This window comes from Equus przewalskii, chromosome 6 (genome assembly GCF_037783145.1).
Source record: "Equus przewalskii isolate Varuska chromosome 6, EquPr2, whole genome shotgun sequence".
Taxonomy (NCBI): Eukaryota; Metazoa; Chordata; class Mammalia; order Perissodactyla; family Equidae; genus Equus; species Equus przewalskii.
Window position 1 is genome coordinate 46,794,925 of NC_091836.1, and position 19,064 is coordinate 46,813,988.

The 19,064-nt window shown below is 39.7% G+C and overlaps 1 protein-coding gene across 1 annotated transcript; it reads right to left on the minus strand.

Moving 5' to 3' along the window:
• Window positions 1–1,471: 1,471 nt before the first annotated feature.
• On the minus strand, window positions 1,472–15,215 carry LOC103540828 (zinc finger protein 709-like). Its single transcript, XM_070625376.1, is given in 5 exon segments — window positions 1,472–4,839; window positions 4,842–5,428; window positions 5,823–5,883; window positions 6,076–6,202; window positions 14,979–15,215. Coding segments are annotated over 5 exon segments (2,259 nt in total). The 5' UTR covers window positions 15,093–15,215; the 3' UTR covers window positions 1,472–3,469.
• Window positions 15,216–19,064: the final 3,849 nt, after the last annotated feature.

The following is a 19,064-nucleotide window of genomic DNA, read 5'->3' on the forward strand; positions in this document are numbered from 1 at the left end:
TGTAAATGGGAGGAACTCCACGGTTTAGTGGGGTATAGCATATTCAGTCTGTAGAGCAGCAAAATGAAAATGCCAAATACTATAACATTTTAAATATTTAAATGTAAGTGAAAATCCTCTCCTAGAATATTAAACACAAAATGACAGCACAAATATCTGTGGCCTAAATCAATAGGAAGTCTCAACTCCCAGATAACAAGAATGACATCCTCACTCACCCCTACCCTCACAGAAAAGACATATACCGACCTCGGCCTCCCTGTTAGCTTATATTGCTTTTTACTTTCCTTCAAGGCCCTTATTTCCACCTTACAAACCACAGCTTTATCATTTGTTAATCATCTCTCTTTTCCACAAACCTATAAGCACCAAGACTTCAAGAACTTGTTTATTTCATGCAGCTATATCCAAATCCTACCTGCCTTATTTCTCCTAAACTGGGTACACTGACTCTACAGTGCATGGGATGTGAAGGATGTTGAAACATTAGCATCAAGAGCACAGTCTCTGAGAAAGACTTGATTGGCCTAGTGGTCCTGTCTCTCTCCCTTGCTAGGTGTGTATTGTCTCAAAATTTACCTAAACTCAAAGGCCTGAGTTGACTCATAAATAAGATATTAAAAATATTATGTAGTATACTAAGAAGTGAATGTATATATTTTAATTGAGATACTTTATGGTAAATAGTGTCTAACACACTGTAGGAAATACATCAGTGTTTTGACTATAAGTAGCAAAGGCAAAAGCTCTTCCAGAGGACCAGGAGGTGGCCTGCATTCACTGCAAGGCCAAGTCATCCTGCTGAAGAGAAAAATGTCACACACATCCTTCATCAAAGTTACACAGTTGTCAGGAAAAAACTAAGAGTATTTTGTAACCATACCAGTAAAATCAGTAAAAGATAAAATTACAAATCAAAAAAATGAGTAATAGCCCTGCCTTCTTACTAAAACGACCAACTGGAACTTCTTAGAAATTAACTTTAGCTCCACTACATTGTTTCTGCCTTCTAGAAAACAATGATTATGTTTACCAAAGATAAAATGTTTGCCAAAGATAGGTTTACCTTCTCACCACTTTCAATACAAAAAATGACTTACCTCCTTGAATAGCAGTCAAATACACACAGGCCAAAATCTTGTAAGAAGTTCTTCTGAGCACCCTGTTATTGTTACACTTCACAGTCCTTTATGGTCTGTGGTCATTCTTAGTAGAATTGCTAACAACCCTCTCTTTGCCTACAGGTGCAATCTTGCAGGTCACTGGCTAGTGGGCACTGACAAAACCCATGATTTTTAAGTTTTCAGTTAAGAATGAATGAGAACTTACTTTCATGAAGAAGATTATAACCATAAAATAAAAAATACAGTTTGCCTGAGGAAAAAATACCTGAATTTGTATGCACATGATAAAAGTGACTCATAATGTATAATGATTAAGTGAAGAAAATTGCAAAGTGTATCTGAAAATCCATAATAAATATGAATTTTAATATATTTTCTGAGGAAATGAAACTCACAATAATAGTTATAAACATATGATGGCTTGGAAAACAGTTGGTAAAATATATCATTCAAGCTACAGTGAACAATTTGTGAAACAACAAGTGAACAAAAGAAGTATTCATTTCACAAAGAAACTGACAGTTTTAATGACATACAATCAAACATTATTGAAAACATAGTGAGGGAATACCTTCAGCTGCAAGTAATAGGAAACAAAACAAAAAAAAACATCTTCCTGACATGAGAAAGGTGATTGTTCTCATGTGGAAGAACTGGTGAAGGCAGCCTCTGCACAGTGCAGCAGAGAAACAAACTCCCATTTCTTTCTTTTTATGTCCCATTGTAGATGTCATGGTGAATCAGGAAAACATATTAACTAACAGTATTAACAGCACACACAGTATTTACTATACAAATTAGACCTTATACAGATATAACCTAGAGAAAAAGGGAATCAGAGAATACTCCCAACCACAAAAGTCTGAATTAGTTTCCAAGAGGCCTTACAGAAAAATCCTAATGGATCTTCGATGTGAAACTTGTGAAAACATCAGTGGAAAATACACCTCTATGAAAATGGAAATCTAACAGTTGGTGTGATTTTCAAGATACTCTTGACTAGAAGGGCAAAGAATCCAGAAACTGGGATGGAAAATGCTGTCCTCAAATCTCATACGTAGCTGACTCTCTCTCTGTGTGGTGACTCCCAAATCTGCCTAATGCCTTGTTTGCTTCTGCCTTCCAAATCTCATGCAAGTGAGGCTATTGGGGAATTCCAACACGGAACCATAAAGGGGATGGATTCTTAAAGATCTGGTTCTTATTATTACTCTCATCAACAAAACACAAGGGTGATATGTCCAGCTCTAGATTTTGTTGCCCTATTACAGGTCTCTAATTCAAAGTCTATTCACCAAATACCAGTCAGAAGGAAGGACAAACCACAAAGGCCCAAATATGAAAATAAGAATTCCCAAGAAACTATACTCTTTGATAAACTTGCCACACATGAAGATTTGTCCCCACTGTTTAATATATGGAAAATAAAAATAGGCTCCTATACTGACCACCCCAAAAAAGGAGCTTTCTCTGAGAAAAGAACAATCTATACAATGGATTAGGCATATCCAGGAATTGCAGTATAAGGCCAGTAAGAAAATCCCAACAAATACAAACTTCCATTTTTCAATGGCCCCTTAACACAGAACAATTAAAACATTACAAAAAAGACTTAAAGGGAAAATATTAATAGATTTAAGGAAAAAGCACCTACTTAGTAATCTTCTGTACTATTGATGCAGGATGACTTTCAGAATTATCTCACTTCAATATTCATTTCTGAAAGTCATTAATAGAAATCTGCAATCCAATGCTGCACTTTAAGAGGAGGCTTGGTAAACAATATTTTTACAACTCTTTTATGTTGAACATTTTCTAGAACATCATACACAATTTCCATCAAGCTTTTCCATGATTACATTTATATCTCTTTTTGGTGGGAGATTCACATAGAAAAATGTAGGCCATTTGAAGTCTTTCCCATGCTGTTTATATTCAAGAGGTTTTTATCAAGGTTTTTCTTTCCTGCCTTCCTGACGTGTATACAATTTCTCTTCAGTATGAGTTCTTTCATGTCTTCGAAGAGAACTGGGAAAACTAAATGCTTTACTACATTTCTCACATTCATACTGTTTCTCTCCACTATGATTTCTTTCATGTATTTGGAAACTTTGATGAGAACTGAAAGCTTTCCCACATTCCTTACATTCATAGGGTTTCTCTCCCGTATGAACTCTTTCATGTTTTCGAAGAGAACTGGTATGACTGAATGCTTTATGGCATTCTTTACATTCAAAGGGTTTCTCCCCAGTGTGACTCCTTTTATGTACTTGAAAGGCACTGGGAGAAATAAACGTTTTCTCACATGCCTTACATTTATGAGGTCTGTCTCCAGTGTGAGAGATTTATGTGTGATCGAAGGCTTGAGGAATCTCTAAAGGCTTTCCCACATTCCTTACATTCATAGGTTTGTCTCCAGTATGAATTCTTTCATGTACTCGAAGAGAACTGGTATGACTGAATACTTTATGGCATTCTTTACATTCATAGGGTTTCTCCTCAGTGTGACTCCTTTTATGTACTTGAAAGGTACTGGGAGAAATAAATGTTTTCTCACATTCCTTACATTTATGAGGTCTGTCTCCAGTGTGAGAGATCATGTGTGATCAAAGACTTGAGGAATCTCTAAAGGCTCTCCCACATTCCTTGCATTCATAGAGTTTCTCTCCAGTATGAATTCTTTCACGTCCTCGAAGAGAACTGGAAGTAGTGAAGGCTTTACTGCATTTTTCACATTCATAGGGTTTCTCGCCTGTATGAGTTCTTTCATGTACTCGAAGAGAACTGGTACGACTGAATGCTTTACTGCATTTTTTACATTCATAGGGTTTCTCTCCTGTATGAATTCTTTCGTGTACTCGAAGAGAACTGGTACAAGTGAATGCTTTACTGCATTCTTTACATTCATAGGGTTTCTCTCCAGTGTGATTCCCCATATGTACTTGAAAGGCACTGGGAAACATACATGTTTTCTCACATTCTTTACATCTATGATGTCTATCTCCAGTGTGAGAGGTCATGTGTGATCGAAGGCCTGAGGGATCTTCAAAGGCTTTCCCACATTCCTTACATTCATGGGGTTTCTCTCCAGTATGAGTTCTTTCAGGCATTTGAAGAGAACTGGGATAAGGGAATGCCTTACTGCATATTTTACATTCATAGCATTTTTCTCTAGTGTGATTTCTTTCATGTCTTCACAGAGAACTGGAAGAAGTGAGTGCTTTATTGCATTTTTTACATTCATACAATATCTCTCTAGTGTGATTTCTTTCATGTATTTGGAAAACTTGAAGTGAAATAAAAGCCTTACCACATTCATTGCATACAAAGGGTGTCCCTCCTGTGTGAGTTCTTTTGTGTGTCTTTAAGTTATTGTACAAACTGAAGGCTTTCCCACGTTCTTTACATTCATAGGGTTTTTCTCCAGTGTGACTCCTTTCATGTATTTGAAATGAACTAGGATAAACGAAAACTTTTCCACATTCCTTACATTTATAAGGTCTGTCTCCAGCGTGAGTGATCATGTGTACTCGAAGGTTTGTGAGAGCAATAAAGGCTTTCCCACATTCCTTACATTTATAGGGTCTCTTTCCAGTGTGACGTCTTTCATGTTTTCAAAAAGTACTGGAATCACTGAAGGCTTTGTCACAATTTTTACATTCATAGGGTTTCTCTCCAGTTTGTCTCCTTTCATGTATTCGAAGAGATGTAGAAGAAATGCTTTACCATAATTTTTACACTCATAGGGTTTCTCTCCAGTGTGACTCCTTTCATGTGTTTGAAAAGCAACGAGAGAAATGAATACTGTCTTACATTCCTTACATTTATAAGGTCCATCTCCAGTGTGAGAGATCATGTGTGAGCGAAGAGTTGAGGGAACTCTAAAGGCTTTCCCACATTGTTTACATTCATAGTGTTTCTCTCCTGTATGAACTCTTTCATGTCCTTGAAGAGAACTGGAAGAAGTAAAGGCTTTACTGCATTTTTCACATTCATAGGGTTTCTCTCCAGTATGAGGTCTTTCATGTATTTGAAGAGAACTGGGAAAAGGGAAGACTTTCCCACATTCCTTACATTTGTATGGCTTCTCTCCATATTTTTGATAGGCATATGTTTTGTGTTCAGTGTGACATCTAACGTGCCTATTAAGGGATAAATGATGGATGAAGTCTTTTCCACTTGCGCTGCCTTTACATGGTTTTGCTGTAGTTTTCCTTTTCGGTTTTAGATTTGGAATACAGCTAAAGTTTTCTCCACATTGACTACCCTCTTCACTTTCACAGAGTCTCCCTACCATATGATTTCTGTAAAAAATGAGAAGCACATTATAAATGATTTCTTTATAACAATTTTGTATTTGTCATATTTATTGTGATTTATAGGAAAAGTTTAGGTGTTCTGCCTTGTCTGAATGCTCGCAAATTGAATAAACTGAATACTCTGCAAGAGGACCTCACCCCTGCTATTATCCAAACAGTGATATTCATACATAGGGTTTATTAATACTGTTTCCAAGAGAGCCATTTTGCAAAAGCTGAACCTCTATAACACATCTTAGAAAGTACATTTGGTGAAAATTTTCCAAGAATAGCTAAATTTGAAGAAAGGGTCATTTGGTTTCTTTGCGTCTTTTAAAAATTTCATAACACACCAGGATTCTCATCTAAGACACTGCTTTCTATTGTAAGTGTAACTCACCTTAGTTTTCTCTCCTGGTTTTTGTCCTGATCTTCAATATTATGATCGTCCCATGTTTTTCCTAAAATGCAGACCCGGAAAGTTGATTACAAAGTACTAGAAGTTATGGAAAAAATTTCAGATTCTAAGACTATGTTGAGTTATGACCATTTCTAGTTTATTTACCAACATCTCTCCTTTCCACAGTCAATCTTGATGGTCAAGAAACACTTGTTCTCTCATTGAAGCAGTGAAGGAATGTCCTCACTCTTACCTACTGAGGCCAGGTTCCTGAAGGTTTCCCACATCACATCTCTGTAGAGTTTCTTCTGTGAAGGATCCAGTAAAGCCCACTCCTCCAGAGTGAAGTTCACAGTCACATCCTCAATGACCACTGAATCCTACAATAATACAAATATGTGTAGAATAGGATGCATGAGACTAACAATACTGGGGATCTACATTCTATTGGTAGGAAGGTTACATATGATTCTGTTATCTCCAAACATTTATTCTGTGATGCGATCATCAAAAACTCAGTTTTTCTGTACACACTTCCTCACCAATTTAACAGCATCATGAACACATGGAAATTATCCATTTTTACTGTGATCACATTTCCTCATATTTCTCTGTAATGGCAGTGTGAAGAGCATGTTGGGTAATGACATAATGCTTTACAATGAAACAAGTATTATAGTTATGAGACAAAAAGGAAAAAAAAAACAAAAAAGACAGAACACAATATCCATGAAACCTAGGACAACCCTCTTTAACAGAGGCTTAAATTACCCAGAACAGGAATACCTGAACAACAAAAAAAGGGCAGAAAGCAATAGAAGAAACGACTGAAATAAGAATCATGAAAATATCCTAAAATTAATGAGAGCTGGCAAATTGTACATCTAGGAAGCTCAGAGAACACTAAAAATGATAAGCTACAAAAGTGTACACCCAAGATTATCCTATTCAAACTAGAGAAAAATCGAAGACAGAGAATATATTGAAAAGTGCCAGAGAAGAAACACAACTTGGGTATAAAGAAACAATAATTCAAATTAAATTGGACTTCTTTTCAAAAACAATGCAATAAGAACACAGTAGAGTGAAATATTTAACGAGTAGAGGGAAATGTTGAGAATAGAAAATGACTCTCTTAGAAGTCCAGTCAAGGAAAATTATCCTTCAAAAATAAAGGAAAAATAGCAGCTTTCTGAGACAAAAATTGAGGAAATTTGTCATTAGTACACCTACTTCAAAATGATCAAAAATTTATTGGAAAGAATGTAAATGATAAAGGTAGAAGATTAGAAAAAGAAAAGATGATGGTAAAACATCTTTTATGTTTATAATTAATATAACAAATGACGCTTTGTTTCATATAATATTAGCAACAATGTATTTGGTAATGAGAAGCTTATGGACAAGTGAAATAAGTGACAGCAATGTGACAAGGCATAGGAAGGGGAAATAGGGAATATTCTGTTATGAAGTACTTGCACACAGTGAAGAGGTACAGTGTTATTTGGCAGAAAAGGTGCGTTAGGTATCAATGTATATTGAAAACTCAAGGGCAAGTTTTTTAAAAAAAATGCGTAATTAATATACTAAGAGAAGAGAATAAAGAAAATCACATAAAATGCTGGATTTCAGCCAGAGAAGGTGGAAGACAAAAAGAAACAAACAACAAGAGCAAGATATAAAAAAACAGTAAAGGGGATACTCAATATTAATCCAGCTGTATCAATAAACACCTTAATCATCAATGGTCTCAATATAATTGAAAGATACAGTAACACCAGATTTATAAAAAACAAACTGAGTTATATACTGTCTATAAGAAACCCACTTTCAATATAAAGACACACACAGATGAGGGGTAAAAGGATGGAGAAAAATATCCCATGCCAACACAGGTCAAAAGAAAGTTGGCATACATATATGAATTACAGATAACACAGATTTCAAATGAAGGAAAATTCAGAGATAAAGAGGCACATTACATAATAATAAAGGAGTATATTTTCCAAGAAGGAATAGCAATGCTTCATGTGCATGTGCATAAGAGGGGGCAAATACATAAGGCAAGAGCTGACAGAATGCAAGTAAAATAGAAGAATTGAATTCAATAGTTGGAGAATTCGACACCCTCTTATTATGAATTATAAATTCCAGTAGGCAGAAAAGGAGAAAGGACAGAAGTGAATGGAACAGCACTGTGAAACAACTGGATTTCATTGTAATCTATGGAATACTTCATGCAGCAACAGCAAAATATACATTCTTCTCAAGGTCACGTGGAACATTCACTAAGACAAACCACATTCTGGGACATAAAGCACACCTTGACAAATCTGAAAGAACAGAAATCACATAAAATATTCTCTCACATCACACAGGCATTCATCTAGAGGTCAATAACAAGAAGATAGTTGGAAAATTCCCAAATATGTGGAGATTCAACAATACATTTCTAAATAATACAGAGGATCAAACAAAAAGTCTCAAGAAAGTGAAAAATTATTTTGAACTAAATGAAATGAAAACAGAACATACAAAAGTTCTTAGATGCAGCAAAAGCAGTGCCTAGAGGGAAATTTATGCCATTGAACAATTACACTGGGAAAACCAAAGATCTATAATAAAAAATGTAAGCATCTATCTTAGGAAACAATAAAAGGAAGGGCAAATAAAAGCCAAAGTAAGCACAATAAAAACAAAACAATAAAAATTAGAAAAGAAAGCAATGTCATTGTGGGAAATCAAGAGAAAATTAAAACAGAAAAACTAGCTCTTAGACAAGACTAACAAAATTGTTAAACATTTAGTCAAGATTAAGAAAAGAGGGAAGACATATTACTAATATAACAAAAGGAAAGGAGGGGGAAATGAAAATAAAAAAGGATTTGATAAAATCTAACATCCATTTATGATACACTAGTAATAGAGGGGAACTTTCACTACTTGAGAAGGAACACCTTTTTGAATTTTGCAGCTAAACTCATAACGTTTTCTCCATATGGCATGACTGTGTCCGTGAAACCTGAGAAAGGATTCACAACAGAAATAACTCCTGGAATTCATAAGAGAGTACAGCAAGGTTGAAAGGTACATGAGTCAACGGCTTTCCTTATAGACCCACACAAATATAGCCAACTGATCTTTGACAAAGAAAGAAAGGCAATTCACATGAAAGTAAGTTTTTTAAACAAACACTGGTGGAAATAATGGATACTCACATACAAACACACACATAAAATGAATGCAGTCACGGGCCTTATACCTTTCAAAAAAATTAAGTCAAAACACATCACAGATCTAAATGTAAAATTCCAGAGGAATAAACTCCTAGGATATGACATAGGAGAAAATCTAGCTAACTTTGGGTTTGGAGATGAATTTTTGGATACAAAACAAAAAGTAAGATCCAGAAAAGAAAAAAAACAAAATTTTACTTCCTTAAAATGAAAATCTCCTGCTATGAGAAAGATAGTGTTAAGAGAATAAAAACACAATTTACAGAATATGAGAAAATCTTTGTAAAACACTTATCTGATAAATAAGTACTACCAGAAATATCCAAAGAACTCTTAAAACTCAACAGTCAGAAGAGAAACAACCCAATAAAAAAATGGGCAAAAGATATGAAAAGACAGCTCACTGAATAAGATATACAGATAGGAAATAAGCAATATAAAAACATGCTTCGCATCAAATGTCATTAGGAAATTGCAAATAAAACAATGAGGGAAGATTAAACACTTATTAAATGGGGAAAACTCAAAATAGAACACTAAATATTCTTTAAGATGCAAAGCTACAGGTAATCCTCATTCACTGTTGGCAGGAATGGAATTTGGTGTGCCTACAATGGAAGGCAGGAACTTTCTTTGAAAACAAACTACACTGTTGCTACATAGAGTAAGATCCACCAATAAGGCACCTTGGTATTTTTCTAAATGAGTTGAAACCTTACATTCACATAAAAGCCACATATGAATGTTTATAGGCACTTTATTCATAATTGGCAAGAGTTAGAGTTTTAAGCAAGATGTCCTTCAAGTGTTGAACAGACAATCAGTGGTGTATCCATACAATGAAATACTGTTCAGTGATAAAAGAAATGAGGTACCAAGCCATGAAAACACAGGGAGGAACCTTAGAAGTATACTGCTAAGGGAAAGAAGCCAATGTGACAAGGGTATGTAGAGTATGATTCCAAGTACATGACATTCTGGAAAAGACAAAAGCATGAGCAAGTAGAAAGATCTTTGGTTGTGAAGAACCTGGGGCTTGGGGGAGGGATGAGTCAATACATGGAGCACAGGGGTGTTTTAGGGAAGCGAAACTACACCCTATGACCCAGAAATGATGGACACAGGTCATTATACATTTGCCAAAACCCATACATTGTATAACACAGAGTCAATGCTAATGTACACTGTGCAATGTGATGCATCAATATGGGTCAGAAATTGTAAGAAATGACCACAGTAATACAAAATGTGAAAAGTTGTGCAAACTATGTGGATGCAGAGAGAAGGGTTATGTGGAAAGTATGTAAAATCTGATCCACTTTTCTGTAAACCTGAAACTGTTCTAAGAAACACTGAAGTCTTTAAAAGAAAGAAGTAGACAGACTCATTACAATCCACTGCTGATGAGTGAAACAGGACACTTCTTACTCAACTGATCTCAGTAAGCCAGCCCGGTGCTCTATGAGTCTGGGACCCATAAGGGAGGGGAAACTTCCATCGAATGCCTTGTTGGAGAACTCACCCACCGTATCCTCTGAGAAGCGCCATGGTCAGTATCAGTCGTGTCAGAACTCCAAGGTGGATGACGAGTGTCCTGGTGAGTCCTTGTATTGTAGACCCAGCAATGTACAGACAAGTGTTACCTTGATTTCTATTTTGAGTATCTCCGAGTCAAGAGATTCCCAGAGTTCTTTTGCCACAAAGCGGCATCCCTTAGACAATCATCCAAGAGTTTATGAACATGTGCAGATTAGGCCAACTTTGGGCCTGTACTAAGATTACTGCCTGCTGCTTGGTTAGCTCTAATGATCCTTCGGTTTGGTTCTTCATCACGGATGTCCCAATTAAGGGATGAAGAGCATCAGCGCCGCACTGAGCTCCATCATGTACAAATGTGTATTGTTATCAAACTCTATGTACTCCCCAGTGCTGTGCATTCAGTTAATCCCGAGGAACTACCCAGGGAACCAAGGGGTCTGGGAGAGGGGTGGACTCCTCCATCACCACAGTATCTTTCAATAAACTGAAGAAGGGCCATGCCCCTGCTGCACGTGGCATACGCTGCAGGGCCAAGGTTAGGCTCCATCATATCACAAGTAGGTGTCAGTAGCTGAGCTGAGCAGGCAGGGTGCTGTTTTCAAGGCCAAAGGCATAACAGGTGCCCTGGTAGAGGGTCTCATGCTCATTACTTACGAGAGCCTCTGTTTTCAAGAGATCTCAGTATGAGATGAAAAAGCAGCTCTAGTGGCATATAGTGCGGGACGTGGGGCAGTTTCCTGCATCAGAAGCCTACAGACAACTTAAGGCCCTCCTCCAGAGAGCCTCACATCACTGCCGCCATCAGGGTCAGACGCCTCCTCCATGACAACTGGTTGGTTTACAGAGTTTAAGGAACCCAGGCTGAAGATGGGTTCCAACTAATCCCTTTGCTGTGCCAGACGCAGACTGTGGGTGTTGTCCACCATAACCTGGAGGGTCAGGACCTACGTTGCAAAAGACACACGGGCAGCAGCAGCAGACTTCCCTAGGGGTCCTGCTGAGCCCTTTGAGCTCTCACCACCTACCGGCTGCATTTTCCTCTCTTCTCTTTCTCTGTGAAATGATTGCTCTGTAAGCAGTGACCCTTGATGGGCTCACCGCACTGACAGGGTATAATCGTCCCCTCACAATCCCAGTATCAAGGCAACCCCAACCTCAGTGTCACACTCACTCTAGACACACAGATAGATCCCACCAAGTCACTGACTGAGGCCACATAAGGAAGGCCTCATTCCTAGACTCCTGCTCCTGAAGGACGAGGAATTACCCAAACTGCCACCTGGGAGTTCTCCGCACCTAGAACCCAGGCTTGGTGGGGTCAACAGTGCAACACAGGGCAGCACAGCGCCCAGGAGGAGCTGCCCCGCAAGCAGCAGCCCACAGTGCAGGAGCCTCCAGGCTTTCTCATCAGCCTGTCCAGGGAAGAAGGCCCAGGGGGAAAGGGAGGGCGAGGCTTAAGTGTTCAGTGGTCAAACAGCAAATATGTGGACCCTGGCCACACATTACAGGAACAAACACAGGTGAGAAAAACAGGCATATGCACTGGTGTGGTTTTACATAAAGAAGCACTAACAGGATGGTGAAGCAGTGATCAACACTGGTCATGGGAGGGGGGCTGGAGTCAGGTAGAGGAGCGGGGCAGGACAAGCAGGTGGGGAGTCTCCTTAAGGGCGTTTCCTCTCTTAGGAATATTTTAACCTTCCCACGCATGATTTATTTGAGATAAGGAGAGAAATTTATATACACCACATTTTCCTAGGCTTGATCATTATTTTCAATTAACTTTTGCATTTTAAAATTAATTTAATTTTAATATTTCTACATAGAAAAGCACACCAGGATTTTATGCTTTAAGCCCCAATAAACACAAACCAGTGAAAACAACTTACAAATTCATTTCCAAAAGGACAAGGGGCATTATAGTTTGTCCCTCCACTATGTTTCACAGTGCTGATATTTTCAGGAAGGAGTACGCTAGGGGTTTGCGATTAAGCCCTGCAATAAAGTCGGAATTCCAAAGATTTACGTAAGCTTTACGTGACTCCTTATATCAATGAAAATAGAAATTCAAGTGTTTTCCTCAGATCCATTAAAATAGGAATTCATTTGCCTTAGGAATAGTATAGCCTTTTAAATGTCAAAGTTCCCTCAGAACATGGACACACAGAAGCTGACATAAAAGTGGAAAATGCGCCTGAGAAGTTAAGCAAACCTACCTCACATCACGAGGTTCTCTTGCCTAAATGAAACAAGAGTTCTATTTGGCTCCATGATGTTCTTGCCTTACTCATCCTATCTCACAATCAACTTACATTTTAATTTCCAAGCGCCAATGGAGACTAGAATCAAAGGGCTGCAATCTTCAAGTGAAAAAGGAATCCGAGGACAGAAACATGAATATTTGAATGAGGCCATAGAAGCAGCCTGCTTGTCTACAGCGCAGAAGGAAAACTCATGTTCAGAAAGTGACCATATTCCCAGACTTGAGGTCTAAACACTCCCGCCTGAGATGTAAGCCCTAGAGTGGCCTTGTGGCTGGTGAAGGAGGGTGGGGACCCCTGAGCAGCCACAGGAGTGAACTCTGGAACCCCACACACCCTCCCTCTCCTGTGAGCAGGGAAGCAGTGCCTCCCCCAGGCTCCCATCCTCACAAGTGAGGAAACTCTCAGCCGGATTCAGTTTAAGCTTCTGACCCACATGAACTCCAAATTCATGAACCCTTTGTCCACAGGACAGAACACCTGATCCTCACAGACTTTCTCACTGTGCACAGATTACACGCTCAGTGCACCTACAGTGTGGGTGCAAAACTCAAACAATGTCTAAAATGTCCAGCCCTAAGGAACCACAACCACAGCCTCAGAAAGGGCATCACTCCCCAACCCATGAGCACGTGCACCCCCAGCTTTCCAGGGCTCTGCAGCTCCTCTCAGGATAAAGGCTCCTTCCATGGGGGTGTGAGCAGCAGGACACCTGCAGGGGGTGGCTCCCCAGGAAGGACAACTGGGCCTTCAAGGCCTTCCCTCTGCAGGCCCAAGGGGGCCTTAGCTTGGGTCTTGGACTGGGGGCCTCTGCTCCCCACTGGAGATGCTTTGGAACATCACTGTTATTTCAAATGACACAAACCCAGTATTTGAATAATCCAGGAAAATCACTTAAACTCAATCTTTATGTGAAAAATAGGGCAGGGAATTATAAGGCAGTTTTACTAGTTCAGCTGGAAAATCCTAACAATCTATTACTTTCAAGAAAAAAATCAGTTATTTATTATTTCCATGGCAAGAAGTCACACTTGAACACTTGGGGTCTGCATGTCTAAGGCCAGAAACTTCATTTAATAACATTCAAAAGCAAAGAACAGGCCTCAGAAACTTACTACACACGTTCAGGGGAAGAAAGAGTGAAATGAGAATTCTTAACAAATGGAATGTAATTTTTTTTTCTGAAATTCAGCTCTTTGTTGTCTGTTTTTAACTATTTTATATTGTCTTCCAAGGTTTATTGATTAAATATATCTACGGTTATTGAAAAATGGAGACACATGAGTTAGTGAGTCTTTTCTAGGTCACAAACCTAAGGAGGGGCAGTGCTGACAGGACGGATCACCCAGGAAAGTTTCTCAAGAGGAAGCTCCACCCAAAGGAGTGACAACTGCATGTCTGTGCCCAGAAAGACCCTGGGGGAGAGACAAGGATTTCATGCATTGTAGTTGCAGGTGGTTATTCTCTGCTTTCCTCTCATGTAAAATATCCACAGACAAATACCATCTTTAAGAAAGGGGCATCCATGGCTCTGGGGAATAACGATAAACAGCTAAAAACGGGTTTGTGCGATGCACCACGGAGGACGAATAGTTGATAAGGATGCTGTGAATCCGAGAGGGGCAGGTGGCTTTGGGAACACAAGGAGCGATCTGAAAATTGAGACTTATTGGCAGCCCTGGAAGAGCTGGGGGCACAGGGTTGTGGATTTGAGACTTGTCTCCCCAAATATTTGGAAAACTCAGGAAAAACTGGGCGCCTCCTAGGGAAAAAAGAAGCACTGGGGACCCACAGACCGCAGCCCCTCCGCGCACGGACCCCGGAGACCGAGGCCCGACTGTCCTGCGGACCCTCCCGCGGGCCCCGCACCGTCTGGGACACGCGGGGCTGCGGGCGCACAGCGGCCCAGAGACGCTCCGGCCCAAGTCGCCGCGCCCAGGGACCACAGGACGCCCGGGGCCCGGCTGACGGCCCCGCCCCCACGCTGTGGCCGAAGGGGCCTGAGGGCCGAGCGGCGCCACCGCGGACTCGGGGCTGCAGACCCCGGAGGGGACCGCTGGAGGCCGGGCCCGCCCCGCCGCTTCCCACCAGCCCCTCCTCCTCCGGGGCTGAACTCTCACCATTGCTGAGGCTCGTGGGGCTCCCGGCGTCCTCCCTCCGACTCGGTACAGGTCATGGCGCGACGGACTCCGCGGCAGAGCAACGTGGACACTTACGGGCAGGCGACCCGCCATCGGAACCACTGCAGAACCACAGGCAGTCGACTTTGGCTGCAGAGCGTCTCCCCGCCCACCTGCCACAGGGCCAACACTGATTGGACAGGTCAGAAGGCCCCTCCCTTTCGCTCCTGAGTGACAGCCGGTCGGGGGTCAGGTGTCTGAGCTGACCTGGAGCTGGACTTTGTCCTCTCCGGGGACTTTTCCATTGAAATGGCGATGCCAGGAGGCCGCTCGTGGAACTGTGACCCTTTGCAAACAGACACTTCATAGTCAACTCACGGTGCGTAATGATTACTCTGGCTCCACTTTGATCTCTGACTGTTGACAGCCTTGAGTCTTCCACCCAGAGCTTCCCCAACCCCTCATATCAGACTAGGGAATCCTCTGGCCTCCCAACCCCTTAGCTCTGATGGGAAGTTGGAACCGCAGCCGCAGCTGGGCGCAAGGTCTCTTCTCAGTCTAACCATATGGTGTGAGGGGTGTTCATTCAATTCTCAGGTGTACCTTTTACCCTGGAGGGAAATTTATTTTAGATCATTGTTAGAATGTATCCTGAGAGAACTTTGAAGTGTGAAGGCTATAGTATCCCTAAGGTAATTCAATTCCTGTTTGGACTGATACAACAAAAAAACAGAAAAGGTTATGTAAATGTGGGATGTACCTGAAAAGCACTCACATGTTTAAGAGATTGGATTGCAAAACTCATTTGCATTGCAAAACTCTTAATGTATTTATCCACTTATTTGAAGTTTTTTTGAGAAACAATACATATCTGATACAATGGACCCCTTAAATGTCTGCAACTCATGGTCTTCAGTGCAATCATCACCACAGTCAATTTCAGGACATTTCCATCACCTAAAAAGAAACACCTCTACCCTTAACCCACCACTGCCCTGTCTTCCTGCCTAGCTCCTCCAAGTGCCAGCCCCAGACAACCACTAATCTATTGTCTGTCTGTATAAATTGCCGTGTTTGTTGACTTTCATGTGAATGGAAATATGTAATATGTGGTCTTTGTGTTTGGTTTCATTCACTTGGTATAATTTTTTCAGGGAATTCCATGTTGTAGGATGTATCAATACTTCCTTCTTTTTTTTTCTACTTTAGATATAATTGACATGTATCATTATATTCGTTTCAGGCGTACCACAATAAATCTAGTTAAGATGCATCACCACATGCAGTTATAATTTTTTTCTTGTGATTAGAACTTTTAAGATCTCTCTTAGAAAATTTTAAATATACAATTCAGTAGTATTAACTATAGTCACTATACTGTAAATTACATCCCCATGACTTAGTTTACCATGCAAGTGTGTACCTTTTGACCACCTTCTGTATTTATTCCATGCAAATTACATCTTATCCATATTTAAGTGTATAGTTTATAGTGTGAAGTACACTGACATTGTGAAACCAATCTCCAGAACGCTTCATAATGCACAACTGTAACTCTACCCATATTAAACACCAACAGCCCATTGCCCTTGCTCCCCCAGCCCCTGACAACCACTGTCCTGCTGTCTCTATGAATCTGACCATTCTAGGTACCTCATATCAGTGGAATCATACATTTTTTGTCCTTTTTTCAACTGGCTTGTTTCACTTACTATAATGTCCTTGAGGTTCACCCAAGTTGTAGCATGTGTCAGAATTTCATTTCTTCTTAAAGCTTCTTAAACTTCAATAGTACTCAGTTGTAGGTGTGTACCACATTTTCTTCATCCGTTCATCCATTGATGAAAACTTAGGTTCCTTTCACCTTTTGGGTACTGTGAATAATGCTCCAAGAACACAAGTGTACAAATATCTGTTTGAGTCCATGTTTTGAATTCTTTTGGGTATATACTTAGAATTAGATAAGCTGGAGCATATGGTAACACTTTGTAATTTTTGAAAAACTACCATACTGTTTTCCACAATGGTGGCATGATTTTGCATTCCCACCGGAAGTGCACATGGGTTCCCATGGGTGTTTTCACTTGCTTGATGATGTGCTTTGAAGCCCCAAACTGATGAATTTCAATGAAGTTCAAATTATTCCCCCCTTTTTTTCTTTACTGTTTTTGCTTTTGGTATCATATGTAATAATTCTTTGCCAAATCCAGGGTCATATTTTTCCCTGTTTTTTTAAGAGCATCATGGTTTTGCCTCAGGTTGGGGTCTTCAATCCATTTTGGTAAAATATTGTGTGTGGTGTAATGTGAACATCCAACTTCATGTTGCTATCCAGTTGTCCCAGCACCAATTTTTGAAAAGAATATTCTTTCCTTATTCTCGGTACCTTTTTTGAAAAGTAATTGACTATGGATGAAGGGTTTGCATCTGGAATCTCAACCGAACCCATTGATCTGTGTGTCTGTCCTTGTGTCATCACCACATTCCTTGATTACTGTGCTGAGCAGTCAGATTTGAAATCAGAAAATGTTAATCCTACTACTTTGTTTTACTTTTGGAGATCGGTTTGGCTATTATGATTCCCCAGCAATTCCATGTAATTTATGAAACAGCTTGCCGATTACTATTGTCAACCTAAAAAGCAAATTTGCCTGGTATTTTATCTCAAAATGAGTTTATTCAAGAATAGCCAAAAGAATTGCAATTTGGCGTGTGCACGCTGTGGCAAACCAGAGGCAAATCCAGCAAACAAAGAAAAGGAGCTGCTTTTATAGAGAAAAAGGGAGAGCAGGGAGGGGCTGTTCTAAGTGAAAATCCATTGTCAGAAAGTAACAGCTCAGGGCAGCAATGATCCCTCATTGGCTGAGCTGCAGCGTTTCTCATTGGCTGGGCCCTTGCCAGGTGAGGAGAGAATTTTCCTTCAGTGAAAAGTAGTTTTACATCCTGTTGAAGATGAAAGCCATCGTCTCTTCTTCCTTGGTCTAATTGAGGGTGAGTGGTAGTGCATGAGAGCTCCCCCTAGAGGCCTTCCTGACTCAAATTTAGTTAAGGTTTCTTTTATTAACATCCACAGTATAATGCAGTCAGCTGAGATTCTGATAGGGATTTTGTGGAAATTTAGAACATTCTGGGAAGTATTGACATCTGAACAGTATTTAAATATAAGCATCCATGAACACGGGCTATTTTCCCTTTTATTTATTTATTTGTTTACTTACTTACCTACTTACTTATAGGGTTCACCTTTTTTTTCTTGCCGCTATTGGTCAGGGAGAAATAAAGAGCAAGAAAAAGGATGGCATCACTCCAAGGCCTTTGCTCATCTTTATTAAAGATTTGCAATGGTCAAATATCCAAATCTCTTCCCAACCTCACCTCATTCCTTTCATTTCCAAAAATGCAAATCAAACTTTTGGCAATAAAAATGTTTAATTGTTATCATGACCAGAAGTTAGTTTCAGGGAAAATGTGGCTAGAAGAGAGTTTTTCTCCACATACCTTCAAGATGCTTGCAGCTCTGTAACTGATGTCCCTTCGCATGTGTGTACATTCAATAATGATCTTCCAATAGCAATGGTGTTAGCTTGTAGATTTAAAATATATAGAAGTATATGATCATTATTCTGTCACTATGTGATTATCATAAACATGCATTTTTTTTAGTACAACTCCTTTCCTTTTTTTTTTTTCATTTTACCTTTTGACCCCCTTCACCCATTTCTGCCAGCGGCCACTCTTCACCTTTGGCAACCACCAGTCTGTTCTCTGTATCCATGAACTTCTGGTTTTTGGGTTTTGTTTTTAAATTCTACATATAAAAGAGATCATACAATGTTTTTCTTTCTCTGACATATTTCCCTTAGTCTAATGCCATCAAGGTGCATTTGTGTTGTCACAAATGGCAAGATTTCATTCTTTTTTTATGGGTTAATAATTTCCATTGTATATGTGTACCTCAATTTCAAATCCATTTATTTATTGGTGGACACTTAGGTTGATTCCATAACTTGACTATTGTAAATAATGGTGCAGTGAACGTCAGGTGCATATATCTTTTTGAGTTAGCATTTTTGCTTTCTTTGGATA